This window comes from Haemaphysalis longicornis, unplaced genomic scaffold (genome assembly GCF_048455015.1).
Source record: "Haemaphysalis longicornis isolate Haplotype H1 unplaced genomic scaffold, Haemaphysalis longicornis Haplotype H1 scaffold_106, whole genome shotgun sequence".
NCBI classification, from domain to species: Eukaryota; Metazoa; Arthropoda; class Arachnida; order Ixodida; family Ixodidae; genus Haemaphysalis; species Haemaphysalis longicornis.
This window is the reverse complement of record NW_027526211.1, coordinates 757,733-776,467: the sequence shown is the minus strand read 5'-3', so window position 1 is coordinate 776,467 and position 18,735 is coordinate 757,733. Positions and strand designations below refer to the sequence as shown.

Below are 18,735 nucleotides of genomic sequence, written 5' to 3'. Positions count from 1 at the left end.
TGAAGTTCTGAGCACATGCGGCGTCGTATATCAGGCGCTTCCATAATGTATACACTCTGACATCCTTTCTCAGATCCTTCCCTTAATTACCAGTGTTTCGCTTTCCTGCCACGAGCTTCCCGCGGCTCGCACAGCAGTGTTTTGTGCGATCCTGTGTACGTCACAACTATTTCTCCTCCTTCACATGTCCCACGAAACACAGAGACATAAGGTTCTCGCCTTAAAAATTCTTGCCACAAAGGAAATAATCTTAAATTTGATAAGGGTACTGAACTCCTCAACCTGTTTACATTTACTTGAGTAGAGTGAATTTAGTATGGGTTTGTGAAGTACAAATTTCATAACCCAGTTTCTCAAATACGCGATACACATTACCCTGTCCCTACATATTTGCCGTAGTCTAATCTAGTATGAACTTACGGCAGTAACGGAAGAGAAAGTGAGAAATGGCCGTTGATTCAACATATTTTCGAACGTTGTCTCGCATGTTGCATGAATTTTTTGTACATTTCTTTCCTGCTTAACTGAACGTTGAAAAGGTGTTGCTTGTGCGCACAATGTGAGAATAGGTCTCACCTTCTGGTGCGGTGATGAAGTCCAGAGGGGAGAAGTGTGGGAATCGACCTGCGTCGTTCTGTGCAAACACCTTCACCTGGTACCTTGTGTAAGGCACCAGATCGTTGTACGTAAATGAGGATACTGTCGTAGTCCTATTCCGATGTTTCTGGTCCCACAGGTCCCTACTTTCCAGTTCCAAGTAGTAGAAAAGATTAGGTCCGTTGGCGAATTCGCAGGGCACTTCGGACCACGTCAGACTTGATGACGTACCAGTTGTTCGCCCGATCTTCACATTCTCCGGAGCTCTTTCGGGAACTGAAAATTACCGCAGCAACGTACAAAGGAATCACGCACAAGGAACAAAAGTACGGGGAACAAAATGAGGGGCGAACGATTTGAGTGCCCTCCAGAAAAAAACTGAGCAAGATAACTACAAGAAGAACTAAACGCTGAAGATAAGAACTGGTAACACTAAAGTATGGTAACAACTACAGTCATGTCTCGTTCATATGGACGCGTCCATTCCTCAGGAAAGTCGTCCATAATGTGAGTTGTCCATAATAAAGAATCAAGGTCAAAAACACAAATATTAAGGAACACATGCTAAAGGCGTCTCACTTTTGAAGTGGCACTGGCATGCTTCCTTTTTCAGCTGAGCGGAAAGCTCAGTTCGTTTAAGCTTAACACCAGCCATTGCATCCGCCAAACTGACCAGATAAGTGTACAGCCTTGCCTTTTATGCGCATCGAATATTGGTACGAACTTTTATCATCCTCTCATCTTGCCCTGAGCCTCAGGACTTGCTCATGCCGGAGTATGCCGCACCGCGAAATCTTGTTTGATAGGAAAGGGCACCCTGTCGCCACTACCTATAGAGAATTGTCCGCTGATCACGAATGTTGTCGATCTAATTCCGTGGTACTGGCAGGAAAAGCGTTCCGAGATAAATGCATGCTTAGGTGCTGTATGCTTCCGCCTACAGTGAATTTATGATACACGATGGGCCCTTTGTAGGTCACAAGTCATTCTTTTTATTTTTGCTTTGTGTACCAGTGTCCATAATAACGAGACAAAAGTGCCTGTATCTACCCGTTTCGTCCCCAAAATAGCCGTCCATAGTCCGGACTGGGGGTTTCTATACTAACGGGGCAGAATTCCACAGCGAGAGACCGGTCGCCGAAAATTTCGTCCATATTGCGGGCGTCCACATTAACGGGGTCCATATTAACGAGACATGACTGTATTTTCATTTATCGCAGCGGAACATTACAGGTTGTTTGTACTCTACGATGTCGCTCTGCGTGTACACTCAGCAACAACAATGCAAGCGTGAAGCAGCGCAAATACATAAACCAAGCCTACGCTGCGTAAATGTGTGAGTTTGCCTCCCATCCTGACACGCGATGGCAAGGCCAGCATAGCCGCACAGCACAATCAGTTGCAGTGCATTGAAAAGATTTGATTTATACATGCCGCCTCTTGCGATTATTTTGCCTCAGTGTATCAACACTGTTAAAGGACTACCTTCCTACACAGAAGTGACACCAAAGGTGCCAATAATCGAGCCTCTTTCTAAAAATCATATCAATGGAAATTATCAAGCGAGCCAGTGACACCCGAAGGAAATAGGGCCGCGCTGCAATACGCGGTTTCTTGTGAGAAAATGAAGAGAATTTCCCAGCACTTGGAAAATTTCAATGGCCACAAAATTTGCTTAATAATTCGAGAACTGGCGTGTAGTTTGCCGCAGGTGTATCCACTGTATACAGGGCAGGCTATGTTGTCAACACGTTGTCCCCAGAAGGGTTGCATCTTAAGTTGAATGCATATTGCACAAACCTGACACAGATTTGTGGACTGCGTTTGCGGCATGATGTGCATCTCCATCTTGAATGGGGAGCATTTTTCCCACCTTGGTCCTTATCACTTTAGTGGGAATAAAGACGAGTGAAAGTGGTAATTTAGCACCGAAATCATGTAGTGTTTTTACCATGCTTGGAAGCTTCGCTAAGAAGGAAGCAAAGGAATTCCATTTTCCACAAACGATTGATTGATTGTAGGCTTTAACGCGCCGACGCAACGCAGGCGATGAGGCGCGCCGTAGTGGAGTGCTCCGGATTAATTTTGACTGGCTGGGGATCTTTAATGTGCGCCGTAATCTCGTACACACGGGCGTTTTTGCTTTTCGCCTCCATCAGAAAAGCGGCCGCCGCGGCCGGGGATCGAACCCGCGACTTCGTGCTCGGCAGCGCAACGCCTTGGCCACTGAGCCACCGTGGCGGGTATTTTTCACAAACGAATTCCACAATATTTAGGCGATCGAATGGCGGCGTTCCCAATTTTGAGATGTAGCCGTTATTGATGCTCACAAAATCGGCGTCACTAAGTGCTCCAAAACTAGTTCCCATATTCAGATAAATCAAGAACGGTAGCTGAAAACAGCCAGCGCCGAACTTAGTGCCATAATTCGGTGGCTACGGCCTCCAGAAACACGCACGTTTTGTAGCGTAAGCTACACTGGCCTAGGTTGAGCAGTTTCGCGTGGACCTTGAAGGGCCGTGCTGCGCAAGCGCGAGGAGCATTGGATTGGATTGGATTGGCTGGCTTGGCTTGGCTTGTATTGGGTTTGATTTGATTTGGATTGGATTGTATTGGATTGTATTGGATTGGATTAAATTGGATTGCATTGCAATTCAATCCAATTGGAGTATTTTTCTAAGGTGTCAGGGGTGTATCCTGTTTTTCCTGAGCTGCATAAAGCAGCTGCGGGTACAAAAGGGGATGCATCATGTAAAACAGCATTACGTTTTTCGCCGGCAGCTCCGTGGCAGGACATCGGCAAAAAGCCTGCAACCTTTTTCACTTTCTTCTCTCTAAGTAAGAAAACGCTTGGCATGATAACGATTTTATGTTTGTCATTCTAGTCAGTGATATGCTTATCGGCCGGGCGTTTAGCAGGCTTTTAAGGGGCGTTTAAGAAACTAGTGACCCGAAAATTTCTAATCCGCTGATAACCCACCAGCGAGCAGACCAACTATGAATATTGTGACCGACCAAAATTGTGCTTTTATATATCCCAGGAAAGAGACCGGTTTTCCCAAATGCAGTACGACTGAATAAAGGAGGGTCAGCTTGGAATTGACATGGATCCCACGAATATCTTCCCTCCACCCGCCGGAAGCCGACGTAACGATGGAAAAACCGCAGTAGGCTCAGTAAACTCCGCGCACTAAAAATGACAGTTAGTCGTGTGATCTTCACACGTACGCAATCGCGTCGTGTACCTCAACTGTTCGCAAATAACACACAACCAATCAAGGCGTGTTCTATGCTGTTACCATTGTGCGCAGAGGTACTGCTGATGCCCAGAAACAACGTGCAGGAATTTGTATTTAACGAGTGTCTATCAGGTTGCATAACAGACGTGCCCGTAGTCATGTACTCTTTTCGGTAATAATGTAACAGAATTTCCAGCTTCTTAAAGGAATGAGATCAACAGAATGAGGCACTTTGGCAATCACGGAATATTTATACTCTAACTCTGATACTGTCAGCATAAGTTACATGAACAATACGGAAGGACATTGATTGCGCCATTTATTCTGCTTCAATAGCCCCTTACGGAAAATCAAAAGCAAGTGCCAATTTTCCTTATCAAAAAGTACTAACCAGTTGCTTCTGTGTAGAGCGTTGTGCTGTGTTCTGGCCCCGGTTTGACCGTCACGGCAGATAAGGACACATTGTACTTGGTATAAGGATGCAGGCCCGTCAGGTTCGCACTCCTGAGTACCGAAGGGACGGCGACCACTTTGCGTATCCGCTTCACCTTTCTGCAATTGGAGATGCGGAACTCCAGAGGTGTGTACACGACCATGAAGTGACGTATGATGCCATTGGCGTGCTCCGGTGGCTCCCAAGTGTACAGAACCTCGCGGGATCCTGTTTTCTTCAGCTGAACATTCCGGACAACGCTGGGAGCTGCGAGCAACGTACACGTTCTCAGGGTTAACCAAGCTCTGGAAAGAATTGGTTAGAACATAATGTATGATGATGCATGAATGATTCATTGGTACGTGCGCCAAACGTAGTACACTCTCCTCCTGAATATAATCCTCTCTAACATGAGGTGGCGGTGTAACAGTCATTGTCGCAGTCGAGGCTATAGGGATCATAATTCTGATCCCCATTCTAATGGACGACGCATGGCTCTTCTTCATAAGCAGATGAATCATGCTACCTGTGCTCAAGAGAGACCACAGTGTGTAATCTACTATAAAACGTTTTATCACAAGGCAATGAATGACACTATTTGCTCCACTTTTCCACAGCGTGAAAGTCAAGTTCACCCCTTACATTTTTGGATTATCATGATGCTTACAAAAAGGTGTGTCATGACACGCACGTGTGAACGAATTTTTTCCATGAAGCCTCGCATATTTTATACCACGTGATAAAATTCATGCAGCATGTCTGCCTCGCCTACAGCATTTAATATCTCTAAAACAAGATATGTTCGCCTCACACTATTTTTCACTGCCTCTCACAACCACCCTTGGTGCACGAGTCATGCTATGACGTCACGGAAGTGACAAGACGTCTATCAGTGTATTTCATCCAACATTCTGGAGGATGAACACACTGACGCCACTCTGGGCTTTGCTCACACAATTCCCAAACAACCTTCTGTTATTTTTAATGGGTGTTGGTAAGTTATGTACCATTTTTTCTTTTCCTGAACACAGTTTTAGGTGAATGTCATCTTACATGGTCACAGGATGTGTGATCGACATAGCGTTAATGTCAATCAATTGTCAATAGGATTCTAATATTGCATGCATAAAATAGAGAACATTGCTTAGGCCTGGGAAGGGAAACTCGACTGGCTGTATTTTTTTTTATTTGGTTTGTTTGAAGTACGTAATGTTTCTAATTGCTTTCGGTTACTTTGGGTTAGAAATCTCATAAAACATGTTAAGGTCTGTAGGAACTATATGTAACACTGCTGTAAAATTTGCTCATTCAAAACATCTAATAATCATTTCAAGAAAATGTTTATCCAATTCAGTCATGGCCATCGATGATCTTCTCACACACACACGTTCCTTTGTTATGACATAAATGGCCTATTTCTACTCTCCCGTGTGGCAGTACGCGTGGTCGTGACACGATCTTTGCGCCGGTGTACACCAGTGCACACCAACACGTTTTGCAGTGCTGCGCAAAATGTGAGCATCAATTCCAATTTAAAGATAACCTGTTTTAGTTTATCCCGATAATAATACATTTGTGGATTTACTAAGTACACAAGAAACTCTGACATAGGTTAAAAAAAACACCAATCCTACATCCTCACTACGATTCATCGATGAGGCTGTATCAGATGATGCCATTTTGCATCTTTCTTGTATTTGTTTTGGCCTTATCTGAGCACAAATGCCCCACAACGCACCCTGTTCTTTATCTTATAGTGTCATATGCTCCCACAAAGTGAATGGTTGCAACACATACGCCTGCAAGATATCTTGAAGGCAAAATTAACTCCTTACCATCCTCCGCAGACGTTGCTATTTGCTTCGGTGTCCACTGGCTGTACTTGTTGTTAGGTGTCTTCAAGCGAAGCTGAACCTCCACTCGTGTGTATGGAGCCACTGGAATGCGGTAGATGTTCCTTCCTCCTGTTGCTTTTAGTTCCATCAACTTTCCATCCGCTTCAAGGACGACGCTGACATTTCCGCAGAGCCAATGTTCGGGAGCCGGGTTCTAAGGATGTGTCACCAAAAATTAAAGCCGTTCCACTCAATGCGAAAGCTTTCGGAAGTGCAAAGCAGTGATTCGCCATAATGGGCTGCAGCGCCGTTATCCGCTCACTGCTGCCACCCAATGCATTTCAAATTTCCCACCTTCGCAGTGCTCGCGTGCCCCCTGTCTGAAACTGCGCCAGCGGGAGCTCTGTTGTTTTGCTGTTTGCGGGAGCTGTTTTGCGCCATTTCGAGCGCGTAATTTTTTTCTTGCGGGGCCGCTTTTTTCGCTTACTATCGTAAAAACAAACCCAACGAGCGTTCCTAACTAAATGAACGCGGGGGATGCCGGTTATATACGCAGATTTTGCCTGAAATGTACCTGCTGTTTTCTTTGCGCTAAACAACGGGGAAATGTATGACAAGCGCCAGCGGTTTACGAGGTTAGAACTGTTGTGACTATTTAAACCGCGTGGTTTTCGAAGCCTCAGCGCGACCCCCTAAATATGGTACATCAGGCTCTACTTGGGTCCGTTATCTCGCTGCGCCGCCTGATTCCGGAAGTCGCATCGACCGTTAGCGAGCTAAGACGACAAGGCGAGCCCATAAAGTGCTCTACACTTAAAAGTATCCTGACGGAGTAGCGCTGTTGGATTAACCGCAAACGTGCAATTATCGGGCTTAAGGACCGAGTATGTGCAACGTAACTCAGGGTCGTTTATAGGGAACTCAGGTGTATGGAAATACTGCTTATGTAGCCCGTTTGTACGTCCGCCTAAATATTTTTGTTGATACTTTATGCCTCACGTATGGAATTTTCAATTATACAGAATTATTTTCTAAGCTTTCTGGAAGTTATTGTGTCCGCAATCCACTGAAATACTTTTTAATCGGACAGTTCTAATTGGACCATGCATTTTACTTACTATATGCTACAATGGCCTATGCTACGAGTAAAAATTACTACATGGATCAAGTAATTCACAGTTCTGTGCTCCTGTACATCAAAACGGCAGCGTATTGTGCCTATAGAGGCAAAGGTAGTAGCGGTAGCAATCTCTGGTATAGCGTCGCTCCCGGAACAGCAGATAAAGTTATCTTGCTGGATTTGGGGGTTCTTGATGCTTTGGAGTTGTTTTTTCTAAGCTTCATCCCAGAGACCGGCTGCTTAATTCTAACTGCAGTGCTAAGTAGAGGTAGTGAAGTAAAGTCGTTACTCATACAGTGGCAGCTGGTAGTGAAACAAGTGCGAGCACAACTGCTTACCAATGCTAGAGCTACAATTTAACCCATTTTCGTGTAGACGAAGCGTTACCAGAATTTTTTCTATGTTAATATTTTTTGGCTTTCAAGGTCAGGCGGCAATTTGGGGGAGAGGCATAGATTTGTCCTGAATTGGTACAATATGGCTTTTAAAGATGGATGCAAGCCTACCTGATTAACCACGAAATGCGTTGAGTTTGCCTAAGATTTCGAACCATACTTCAAATGCTTGGATAGGAAAGTAGCGTTTTTCCTACCATCTCGTTGAAAAAACATCTCACCGCAAAAACTAAGTGTTGGCCCGCTGCTTTTCGAAATTGGTGGCATAACGCATGCGAAAGTTTTAAACTAGGAAAAAGACACAGATAAGTGAAGGCTTGTTATACAGGTTTAGTCATGAGGATAAAAGTTAACCATGTTCTGCAGCTTGATGCAAGCTCCACCGCGAAAAAGGAACATGTAGTTACGCAGCTTACTTACGTAACACATGGCACGTACAGTATGGAGAAAAATGGTGGAACTAATCGATTGCTACAGCAATATGCGAGCCACCTGCTACAGAACTGTACTCGTATTTTAAAAACCTGGCCGAGTAGATGCACCCGCCCACGTGCGCCTCTTTTCCGCCTCGTATAGAAGAATAGCCGAACTGATAAAAGAGCTGGTAGGCTAAACCGACTTAAAAGATGCCAAGCTATCATTCCTTCCAAAAAGAACACGTAAGATGGACTGAAGAGAACACGCCGCAGTAAAGGCATTGCTGGTCTTTTGCAAAACAAATTTTGAGCCACTGGTGCTGGAACCTAGGCCGTTGGCGTGAAAATTCCAGATTCTACCCTTAGGCCACTGAGGCCGAACAACGTCCTTATACTAGCAGTTCCTAGAGAGAATAGAAAAGGTGTTTCAAGAGAACCATTAGATGGAGTTGGTGGTGGTGCGCCTAGGTGGTATTACGTTTCAGCGCGCCACAATTCTGTTCGCGCGTACTGCAAGCTCCGTGCAGTGCTCCTGTGCAATGTGGAAGAGTGTCCTTCTCATGTGCGCTTGCCTTGCAGGGGTTGTTGGCGGTGGCTCACGCCGTTGCAGCTACAAAACACGAAGCCAACGATTCTTCATATCATATAGATACATGTCCCGGTGAAGCGGACGCCGCAGTCTAGATTTCCTCTCCCCCTCTCTCAGACTCAACGAGCGCTGCTACTGCCGGCCCCTCCCGAACTCGGAAAGAGCGTTGTGTGTGTCTACTATATTCGGGCCATGTGCACAGAAGCACTGGGAAATCCCTGAAGCTGTAACCGCTTTTGAGTACAAATCCCGCCCTCTCGTTGGATAGTTCAATTTGTTTTGCAGCAGCGAATCCATGCTGTCGCCCCCTCGAGTCACGCTGTAACTTTGCCCGAAAGGGTATCGTTCCTGTATTTCTTCGGCTCATCTATCGCCAAGCAGTAAACCAATTTTTGCCTTCGGCTTCTTGTCGTCATCACCAAGGCAGCAACTTTTTCTGGACACTCTTCACCACGCTATCACGCATGACGGAGGCGACGGAGCCCGGTCGGGGACACCCTCCCGAATGTCACAGTGGCCAGGTGTGACAAACAAGCGAACTGTAGACAGATGTGCTCACAGGACACATTCCCACGCTGGGGATTGACCCGTATGAGTTCAACGTGCTATGAACGCCGACTTGCTTGGTGACTCATTGTTCACTTTCTCAATTTATGGGGACTTTCTCCGCAAAACATCAATTTCCCCTTCCGTCATCACTTGGCCCTCCCCTTGCTCTCTTTCAAAGGGAACTTAAAACGTAAATGGTATTTCGGCGGAATCAGACCTCTACCGTGCACATGCGTCATGTACAAAGTGAGGATTGCAAACTAGCTCGCGCGAAGGCACTTCAAAAGGCGTACCCTAGAGGCTCCCGCACTCTATGCACATTCTCTCTCTCATCTACATTCCAAGCGTCATTTTCCCCCCGGTCTATTATAGAGTAAGGCGCCCTACCGGACACTGTTGTTGCCGCCCCCACTGAATTGTTTTCCGCTGCACTCTAGCAGCACTTGCGCATGAGCACAACATGACTTGAATCTGTGTGTGTGTGTGTGTGTGTGTGTGTGTGTGTGTGTGTGTGTGTGTGTGTGTGTGTGTGTGTGTGTGTGTGTGTGTGTGTGTGTGTGTGTGTGTGTGTGTGTGTGTGTGTGTGTGTGTGTGTGTGTGTGTGTGTGTGTGTGTGTGTGTGTGTGTGTGTGTGTGTGTGTGTGTGTGTGTGTGTGTGTGTGTGTGTGTGTGTGTGTGTGTGTGTGTGTGTGTGTGTGTGTGTGTGTGTGTGTGTGTGTGTGTGTGTGTGTGTGTGTGTGTGTGTGTGTGTGTGTGTGTGTGTGTGTGTGTGTGTGTGTGTGTGTGTGTGTGTGTGTGTGTGTGTGTGTGTGTGTGTGTGTGTGTGTGTGTGTGTGTGTGTGTGTGTGTGTGTGTGTGTGTGTGTGTGTGTGTGTGTGTGTGTGTGTGTGTGTGTGTGTGTGTGTGTGTGTGTGTGTGTGTGTGTGTGTGTGTGTGTGTGTGTGTGTGTGTGTGTGTGTGTGTGTGTGTGTGTGTGTGTGTGTGTGTGTGTGTGTGTGTGTGTGTGTGTGTGTGTGTGTGTGTGTGTGTGTGTGTGTGTGTGTGTGTGTGTGTGTGTGTGTGTGTGTGTGTGTGTGTGTGTGTGTGTGTGTGTGTGTGTGTGTGTGTGTGTGTGTGTGTGTGTGTGTGTGTGTGTGTGTGTGTGTGTGTGTGTGTGTGTGTGTGTGTGTGTGTGTGTGTGTGTGTGTGTGTGTGTGTGTGTGTGTGTGTGTGTGTGTGTGTGTGTGTGTGTGTGTGTGTGTGTGTGTGTGTGTGTGTGTGTGTGTGTGTGTGTGTGTGTGTGTGTGTGTGTGTGTGTGTGTGTGTGTGTGTGTGTGTGTGTGTGTGTGTGTGTGTGTGTGTGTGTGTGTGTGTGTGTGTGTGTGTGTGTGTGTGTGTGTGTGTGTGTGTGTGTGTGTGTGTGTGTGTGTGTCCCGCTGGTCTCTGCTGTTTCCGCAGTTTCCGCTGTAATCTCTGCATGCGAAGCCCTGGCAACATTTGAGCATGGGCACATGATGTGAAACGTGTTTTTTTTTTCTCTCGCTTTTTTTTTTTTTGCTATTGAGTGTGCCGCTGTCGTCTGTTGTTTCCGCTGTTCAGCTCTAACCAGTGTCCTGCCGTAAACGACGCGCTAAACGATGCATTTTCTTTCCTTGTTCCCATCAAGCCGTGCCGTTGATTCTTTGTGTTTATTTTCCTGTATAACACCCCTCTACAACAATGCTTTTGGGCGAATGTAGGTATGTAAATAAATAAATAAATAAATAAAGGCGAAAACAATGCGGCTGCTGCCAAGTAACGCCTATTACTCAACTGGAACGCTGATTTCTGTTTTGCAGACATTACAAATAGACAATCAGTCCCATTGGCCCCCCAAGCTGGCGCAAGGGCGTTCTCCACAGCAAAATCAGAATACAACTTTTTCCCTGTGTGACTGGGTCTACATCGCCTCAGTACATGAAGCGGTACCACCTGCAGCGTCGCCTCCGATGACGAGAGCGTCTATGACAGCATATACAGCATGATAACATTCAACACAAGCGCCTGTCATAGTATGAGCGACGTACAGTAGTCTGCTGAACGTGGCTCTGTCGGTAGTGCTACAATTCTACGTGCATCAAGCGTGGATTTGACACCCTACGATGACTCTGTTCGAAGGTCTTTTGTGGCAAATCGAAAAATTCGCCTTGTTTCAAAAAAAAAAATGTTGACCCACGCACAAACAGTGAAACAGTTAGAATTCAAACAACGGATTATCTTTTCAAATTATTGATATACTTTATTCGTAGGAGAACGCGCTAAACGGCGTTTAAGTATGTTACGTAACTTCGTTAATTTGTACATTTTCCACAACCCATGGCGTGTGTACAAGAATCGTACAGCGTACATAGGGCCGCCCAGTCAAGGGAATCGTTGCATATTAAGAAGTATAACAAGTCCACGAATTTCAGACCAAGCCTAACCTAAAGGGGTTCCAACTTGAAACCCCAATTAGGAATATTCGGAACTTACTTTCCAAGTGATGACAATTTCACTGGTGCTACTGTTGTCGATATTGACGTCTTGAGGTGGCTGCCTCGGTGCTGTAAAAGAAACATTTTTATTCGAAATTGTTCCTTCGGTTTCATTTTGTTCGCGTACCTCCACATTCAGTTCGGAAGTGAGTGGTTTTGGCGTCGTCCTCCCAGTAATAACCATCTTGATCCACAACCAAGACGCGAACTTCGTACGCTGCGTTGCTCCGAAGGCCCGATAGCAGAGTCGTGTATTCGTTGGGCTTGCCCAAGGCTTTCACTGTCTGGTTTTCCCACTTTCCATTCGCCTCCTAAATTAAGAAAGGTGTTACAAGTACCCTATAGTAACTACAACACACAATTCTAGTTTTGGGACACAAGTATGCTTCCGAAAGCATGCAGTATTGACGTTGTCATGCTGCTGTTGGTTGAATTGTTAAGAAATGTTGTGGCGACTATATCGGGCGAGCTTTTTTGTTTCAAGCGATCGTGGAATCCCTCAGGCTCCTACTGGGATTTCCATTTTAATTTCAATTTCAATTTGTTTATTTCCACTCCAAGAAGCAGGGGGCTCAGAAATAAAAGCTCTAGCAAGCTTGACAATGTTCCCGAGCCCAACAGAGTACGGCAGCATGCATTTGCAATAATGCAATGACAATCGTCCCTGTGTTGCAAAAAGAGAAAAGTACATCACTATGTTACACAGCATTATAACAAAGCAAAGTAGTATATCATTTACACAATGTGAAAGAAAAACAACACATCAGTATAACTAATAACGCTTTAAAATTGTACACTCTTATAGATAAAGAAAGCACAAAAATGAGCACAACAGGGAAAAGCGTGATAGCGCGAATTCATGTAATGAAACAGCGTTTTCGGGGAGCAACATTAAAAAGATGCAACAATTGAAATTCACGTGCGAGCAATTCAAATTCAATAATACAATTCAATTCAATTAAGATGCAACTATAAAAAAGCATAAAAAAAGAAATACAAGCAATGAAACAGCGTTCTCGAAAAGCAACAAAAAATAGGTGAATACATTTCGTTATGGCTTCAACTTCAAGCAAAAGTTGAAGCCAAAGTTCAAAGTTATTTTAGTCAAAGTTATCTGACAAATGGTGTTTTAAGCTGCATGTGAATGACATTCGAATTATCAGGGCAATAGTCTGTTGTGGCTGACTACCTGCTTCCATAAACTCCTCATTGGAAGAACTAGAATATCTCCCTATTTCCTGTATCCCTGCGTTGACGTGCCAAGTTTTTGCAGCGAAGCTGTATATGGTGAGGATGCCGGTGTCTCACGCCGGGGGCAAAAATTTACTTCGGTGTGTGTTCGGCGAGCGGTGTGCGCTATCCAAACAGATCCATAGTAGAATGTGCATGTGCGTGTGCCGCACCTGCCAAGGGTGATGGATTATCGCGATGCCGAGGAACAGTACCGCCACTCTCGTACGGCGTTCGCCGTACCGGTCGCGGGCGATGAATGATGACCCCTATCTCGGGGATCTTTGCATCCGCCGTTGCGTTCACCCTACGCGTTGGGTGGAACGACATGGTGATGAAATAAACCTACAATGGTAAGTTGAGTTAGTTGTGTTCTTACGATGCCGTGGGTGGTTGCGTGCCGTTAAAGCTGCCGAAGGGCAACTCGCCTACAACGAGCGACGCCGGCAACAGCAAAGGAAATGTAAGCGTCGTCGTTTAAAGGCCTGCACGTAATAAGAGCGCGAAGAAGCTAAACGGTTAGCGCGACGGGAGTATTCATAACTTCGCGAGGCGGAAATGCTGAGAGATGTCGTCGGCGTCAAGGGGCGATGAGGCTTAACTTCAGAGGGCACGAACGCCAAGTTCAAACGCGACTTTTAGGGCGCAGCCCTTTGGCGGCCGTCTCTGGGCTGAACCGCGTTGTCGGCGTAACCGAGTGAACGACCGCAAGACCGATGAGTGAAAGAAAAAGCAAACAATGAAAGGAAGCAAAGGAGGAGAGTGTCGCGAAATTGGGAGGGAGGGCGGTTCGTCGTGGCGGCGCGAGCTAGCGCTCTTCGAAAGTGTGCGGTGGGGAGGGGAGGGGGCAGTATGCTGTACCCCCACGAGGTGCTCGACGGCGCGACGCTTGGAGAAAACGTGAGGGGAGCGTGCGGGTGAATATGATGTGCGTTCGCTTAAGACGCAGTTCGCGGTCCTTTCCTGAGACGCACTTCGCGCCGCCGACGCAGAGGCTCATCATCGCTGCCGTCGAGAGACCCCACGAGTGAGTGCTGCCTCAGCGCACAGCTGCTGCGCCCAAATATCGCCTTAGTGTGTATCGTAACCGCCAGCCAATTTTTGGATCGACGCTTCGCTAGTGTCGACGAGTGTAACCGATTGGGGTTCGATGACGACGCGGGGCGGATCTGTTGTGCGCATGACACGAACGCCCAAGATTCGGCGTTACATGTCCTGGCAGACGCATTTCCGAATGCCGCAAGAGTGGAAGAGATCACTGCTGACTCAAAGGTTCGTCGAATCATTACGTTCCGCGTATTTCGAATTGTCAAGTCAGTTTCGCTTATTTTTCATATTCACAGACTGGGATACTTGATTTTTATTATTTTGGGGAAACTACAAAATTATTCTTGCAGGAACTAGCACAGAATTATTGCTGAAACCACTTCAATGTCTTTTAAAGCAATACTGCCTTTTGAAAAGAACCAGGCAAAATCATGTCCACGCCAAGACAGTATGACAGGAGCAGTCCACCGCGGCTCTTACAGTATACAGAAAGAAGTAACTGCCCACCAGCGGAAACATGTTATGATCATACTGTTTCCGAAGGGGGAGGCCTGGAGGATTTCGTTTCTGAGTAAAGCACAAGTAGACGGCTGGAAAAGCACCTCACTACTAAAAATATTTCGCAGGGTGGCGAGTTGGGCGAGTTGGTGTACTTGCATCTTGGGGAACAGCGCGAACTAACAGGGTCACAAAAAGAAAGAAGTGGACAGGACTAGCGCTGACTTTCAACTCGATTTATTGGAAAAGACGTAACTACTTATACATACACAGAATCCTCCTCCCCCACCACGCCACGTGCCCACACCAGCCAATGACATACTATCAAGGCCAAAACACTCCACTGTTGACAACGCACATTTCTTAACACAGGAACACCTTATCGCAACGACTGCTCCAAATACCCAAATTCTTTTTCGTGCAGGACAACTGATGTTTCACTGATACAATCTCTCCCCCACTTTCTGATGTAGTATGATTCCATCAACTCTCTAGTACGCCTGTCTTTATGCTTAAACAAGATATCTGTCTCGCGGAAAAGCGGATAGCATCGGTGCTCACACGTGCGGCAATGTTCGGCCAGACGTGCGTAATCATCTTTTTTAAGCTTGTTGCGATGCTCCAATAATCGAACGTTTAAGCAGCGACCTGTTTGACCAACATACACTTTTCCGCAAGATAAAGGAATCTTGTAAACAACAGCCACAGAGCACGGTACAAAGGTGTTTCTGCCGGGGACCATGGTTAGCCAACGTGGTATGGATGTGTTAAAGGTTTTCACTGAAAACGGAGGAGGTCTACAGTTCACCCTGGAATTACCTAGCAATGATGAACTCCAGTTTCTTGACTTACGGCTTCGCTTTAAGTCAGATCATGTGTGTTTCTTGTATAAGCCAAGGTCAAAGAAACCACTGTTGAATTACAATTCAGGACACTCGAAGCTCATAAAGAACGGAATAGCCTTATCCTGCTTACGGGCGTCATTGACACGTTCCTGTTTTGATTCAGTCTGTGAGGCTTTTCATGGTCAGGTTTCTAGGCTTAAAGAGGCAGGTTTTCCTGGTACCACACTCAGGATGACGGCAGATAAACTGGTAAGGCTGCTAAAAAAGCAGGGAGGTGCTGGAGAGGCTGGGTCCTCAAAGGAAAGGAGCAAAAAGTTTGCTGTTTTGCCCTGCGTACATAGGATGTCACACGGGCTGAAAAAGGTAGCAGCACGGTTTGGGGTGGACGTAGTGTTTTCTTCCCCGGTTAAATTAAATAGCGTTTGTCCGGCCGTCCAGCGGCGTGCTGAAGATGAGCTGGGAAAGAAGAAAAGTGCGTGTGTAGTAAATCATGTATCACCCTTTGTACCGTGCTCTGTGGCTGTTGTTTACAAGATTCCTTTATCTTGCGGAAAAGTGTATGCTGGTCAAACAGGTCGCTGCTTAAACGTTCGATTATTGGAGCATCGCAACAAGCTTAAAAAAGATGATTACGCACGTCTGGCCGAACATTGCCGCACGTGTGAGCACCGATGCTATCCGCTTTTCTGCGAGACAGATATCTTGTTTAAGCATAAAGACAGGCGTACTAGAGAGTTGATGGAATCATACTACATCAGAAAGTGGGGGAGAGATTGTATCAGTGAAACATCAGTTGTCCTGCACGAAAAATAATTTGGGTATTTGGAGCGGTCGTCGCGATAAGGTCTTCCTGTGTTAAGAAATGTGCGTTGTCAACAGAGGAGTGTTTTGGTTTTGATAGTATGTCATTGGCTGGTGTGGGCACGTGGCGTGGTGGGGGAGGAGGATTCTGTGTATGTATAAGTAGTTACGTCTTTTCCAATAAATCGAGTTGAAAGTCAGCGCTAGTCCTGTCCACTTCTTTCTTTTTGTGACCCTGTTAGTTCGCGCTGTTCCCCAAGATAAAAATCTTTCACTGTGAAATCATTAGTTAGCTATGCAAGCCACTAATCCGACGTTCTGCTGCAAAATTCGCCTGCTCAACGACAACAACAAAGAAAACAACAGGTCAATGCACGCTCCAATGTCGGGACATTTTCTTAAGAAAGCCTATCTAAACAAAACAACTGAGTTGAAAGGAAACTGTGCCAGGTTTGGCTCTGGGCGGGATTCAAACCAGGATCCTCCACACTGCGAGAATAGCACGCAGCCCCTCGGCTTCCACAGCTCGATGATTCTAGCGGCCATTTCATTGCCGTTCTTTGCCCTTAGTCGACCTTGCGCCATAAAAACCCAATCATAATCATCATCATCGGTTCTAGCAGCCTAAAGGGGGGCATATTGTGGCCTTGGACTTAGAAACGCGTGTTAGGGTCACGTAGGGTTAGGGTGGTTCACAAGAGTAATTTAAAATTGTAATTGCAGAAGTCGTGATTAGCAAAAATGAGGTGCTATTAAGGGGAAGGAGGAGTAAACTTTATTCATGGCAGCCTGAGGTGCCGATGCCTGGGCACCCGCCATGTGGGTTTCCTCTAGTCCAGGGTACCCTGGCCTGTGCCGTCCACCCTCGCCCTTTCCACCGGGCTGCGCTGGGAGGAAAGGCCGAAGATGGTCAGCTGCGGCACCCACTTCTCGTACACACTAAACTTTTTTACACCCTTTCTGGCCGAAAAGGGTGTAAAAACCTTGTCCCATGGCTAACACCTTTAAAAGGTGTTTTCGCAAAAAAAGGGTGTATGGACGAAAAGAGGGTGTAAGAACAAAAAAAAGGTGTTGAGCTCAAAAAAGGGTGTTGAGGATGCTCAACACCCTTAAAGGGTGGTGAGGACGCTCAACACCCTAAATAAAGGGTGTTGAGCATCCTCACACCGTTTTTTAACGGTGATGGCATGCGCAGTACCATGGTGCTGCGCGCGTCATCACCAGGGCCTTGGAGGCTTGCGACCTATCACCATGGTGTCTTAATGCAATTCATGGCGACAGGTGTATGTCTGGAGGCTCTGTAAGTAAATGAAATGCAACAATTTATGACTAATGGCACAATTTTAAGTTATATATACAGTGATCCCTCGCGGCGTCAAACTCGGATATCTTGAAATATCGGTGAACTTGACATGACACAAAAAAAAACGTAGTCTGAACCAAAAAAGAAGAAATAATTTCACAATTTCCTGCACGTGACGATCACAACGTTGGTGCACTAGAGGGACCACTGAAAACTGTTATCAGTGTGCTCACTACACATTAGCATTGAAGTGATACAACTAGACAGAACTGGAGCCCCACTACAATTGCAATCATGTTTTCTGGTGGTAGCTTCCAAAAACAATATCCCATGTCATGTGCACCCGTAGAGAACTTGTATTGGTATTTGTCGTCACAACTTTTTTAAAAGGCAGACAACCACATTTATAAGTTCAACTGACCATAAATTGCACAATTCCTTTTGTGTCAAAAATCTTGAGACTCAAGCCGAACGAAACCACGTTTTCCGAACAAACTGTTACAATCGACAGTAAATGTCGCAACATAAAAAAAAGAAACAAGAATGTTTGCAAAATTCTGTGCATGAATCCTGAGACTAAAACTAATTCACAACCATAAACTATGATTGAGGTGTCTATTAATAAACATTTTGGCAACTTCCCTTAAAACTTTACAGCCAAGCACATACCAAATATCAAGATACAAGCAATTATGAACTTCCTTCCCTCCGAATGCAATGAGGCGGACAGAGCAGTCTGAACTATAAAGAACATTTATCTTTGACCCATCCTATAGCCGGTATTAATTGAAAAGTTTAGCTGTCAATTTCTTTGTTTGGCAACACTGAAATAGCCATGAACATGGCTGATCGCGCCACGGACATGGCGCGGCTCGTGCCACTGCGGCCGCACGCCGAAGAAAAATATAACACCGACGTGTGTCGCCTGCTCCGTTTCAACCGATTCTCAACAGTGGTGTCATCAAAGTTGTTATTAAAAGCACTCGCATTGGAGTCAAGGCATTACTTTGCGTTCGGCGGGCTAGAGCTTGGAATGTCCAAACCATATCATGCGCTTAGCACGGACAAGTACCGCCGTCTTGCGGAGCTCGATCGAACCCCACACTAAACATTTTTATTCTCAAAAGGGTTCGTTCAGCTTGTCGCCGCAGGAGCACCCTCATAACACAATATTTTACACCCTTTAGGGTGCCTGGATTCTGTCGCTGCAGGAGCACCCTTTTCTGCCCAAAATATCATAGTGTGTTTACTTAGCACCCCAATCTGAGGAGCTTTTCCTGCAAAAGCACCCACCTAAAGGGGTACAAAAAGGGTGCATCATCCTCGGTTCACAAATGGCGCTGCAG

General features: G+C 46.0%; 1 protein-coding gene across 1 annotated transcript in view; it reads right to left on the bottom strand.

Moving 5' to 3' along the window:
• Positions 1-18,735, bottom strand: part of LOC144160566 (phosphatidylinositol phosphatase PTPRQ-like) — a gene marked incomplete at its 3' end in the record, with an annotated part of 114,214 nt that overhangs the window by 48,781 nt on the left and 46,698 nt on the right. The window contains 5 exon segments of the mRNA XM_077691827.1: positions 577-873; positions 4,228-4,536; positions 6,105-6,318; positions 11,664-11,734; positions 11,793-11,976. Coding sequence (XP_077547953.1) covers positions 577-873; positions 4,228-4,536; positions 6,105-6,318; positions 11,664-11,734; positions 11,793-11,976 — 1,075 coding nt within the window.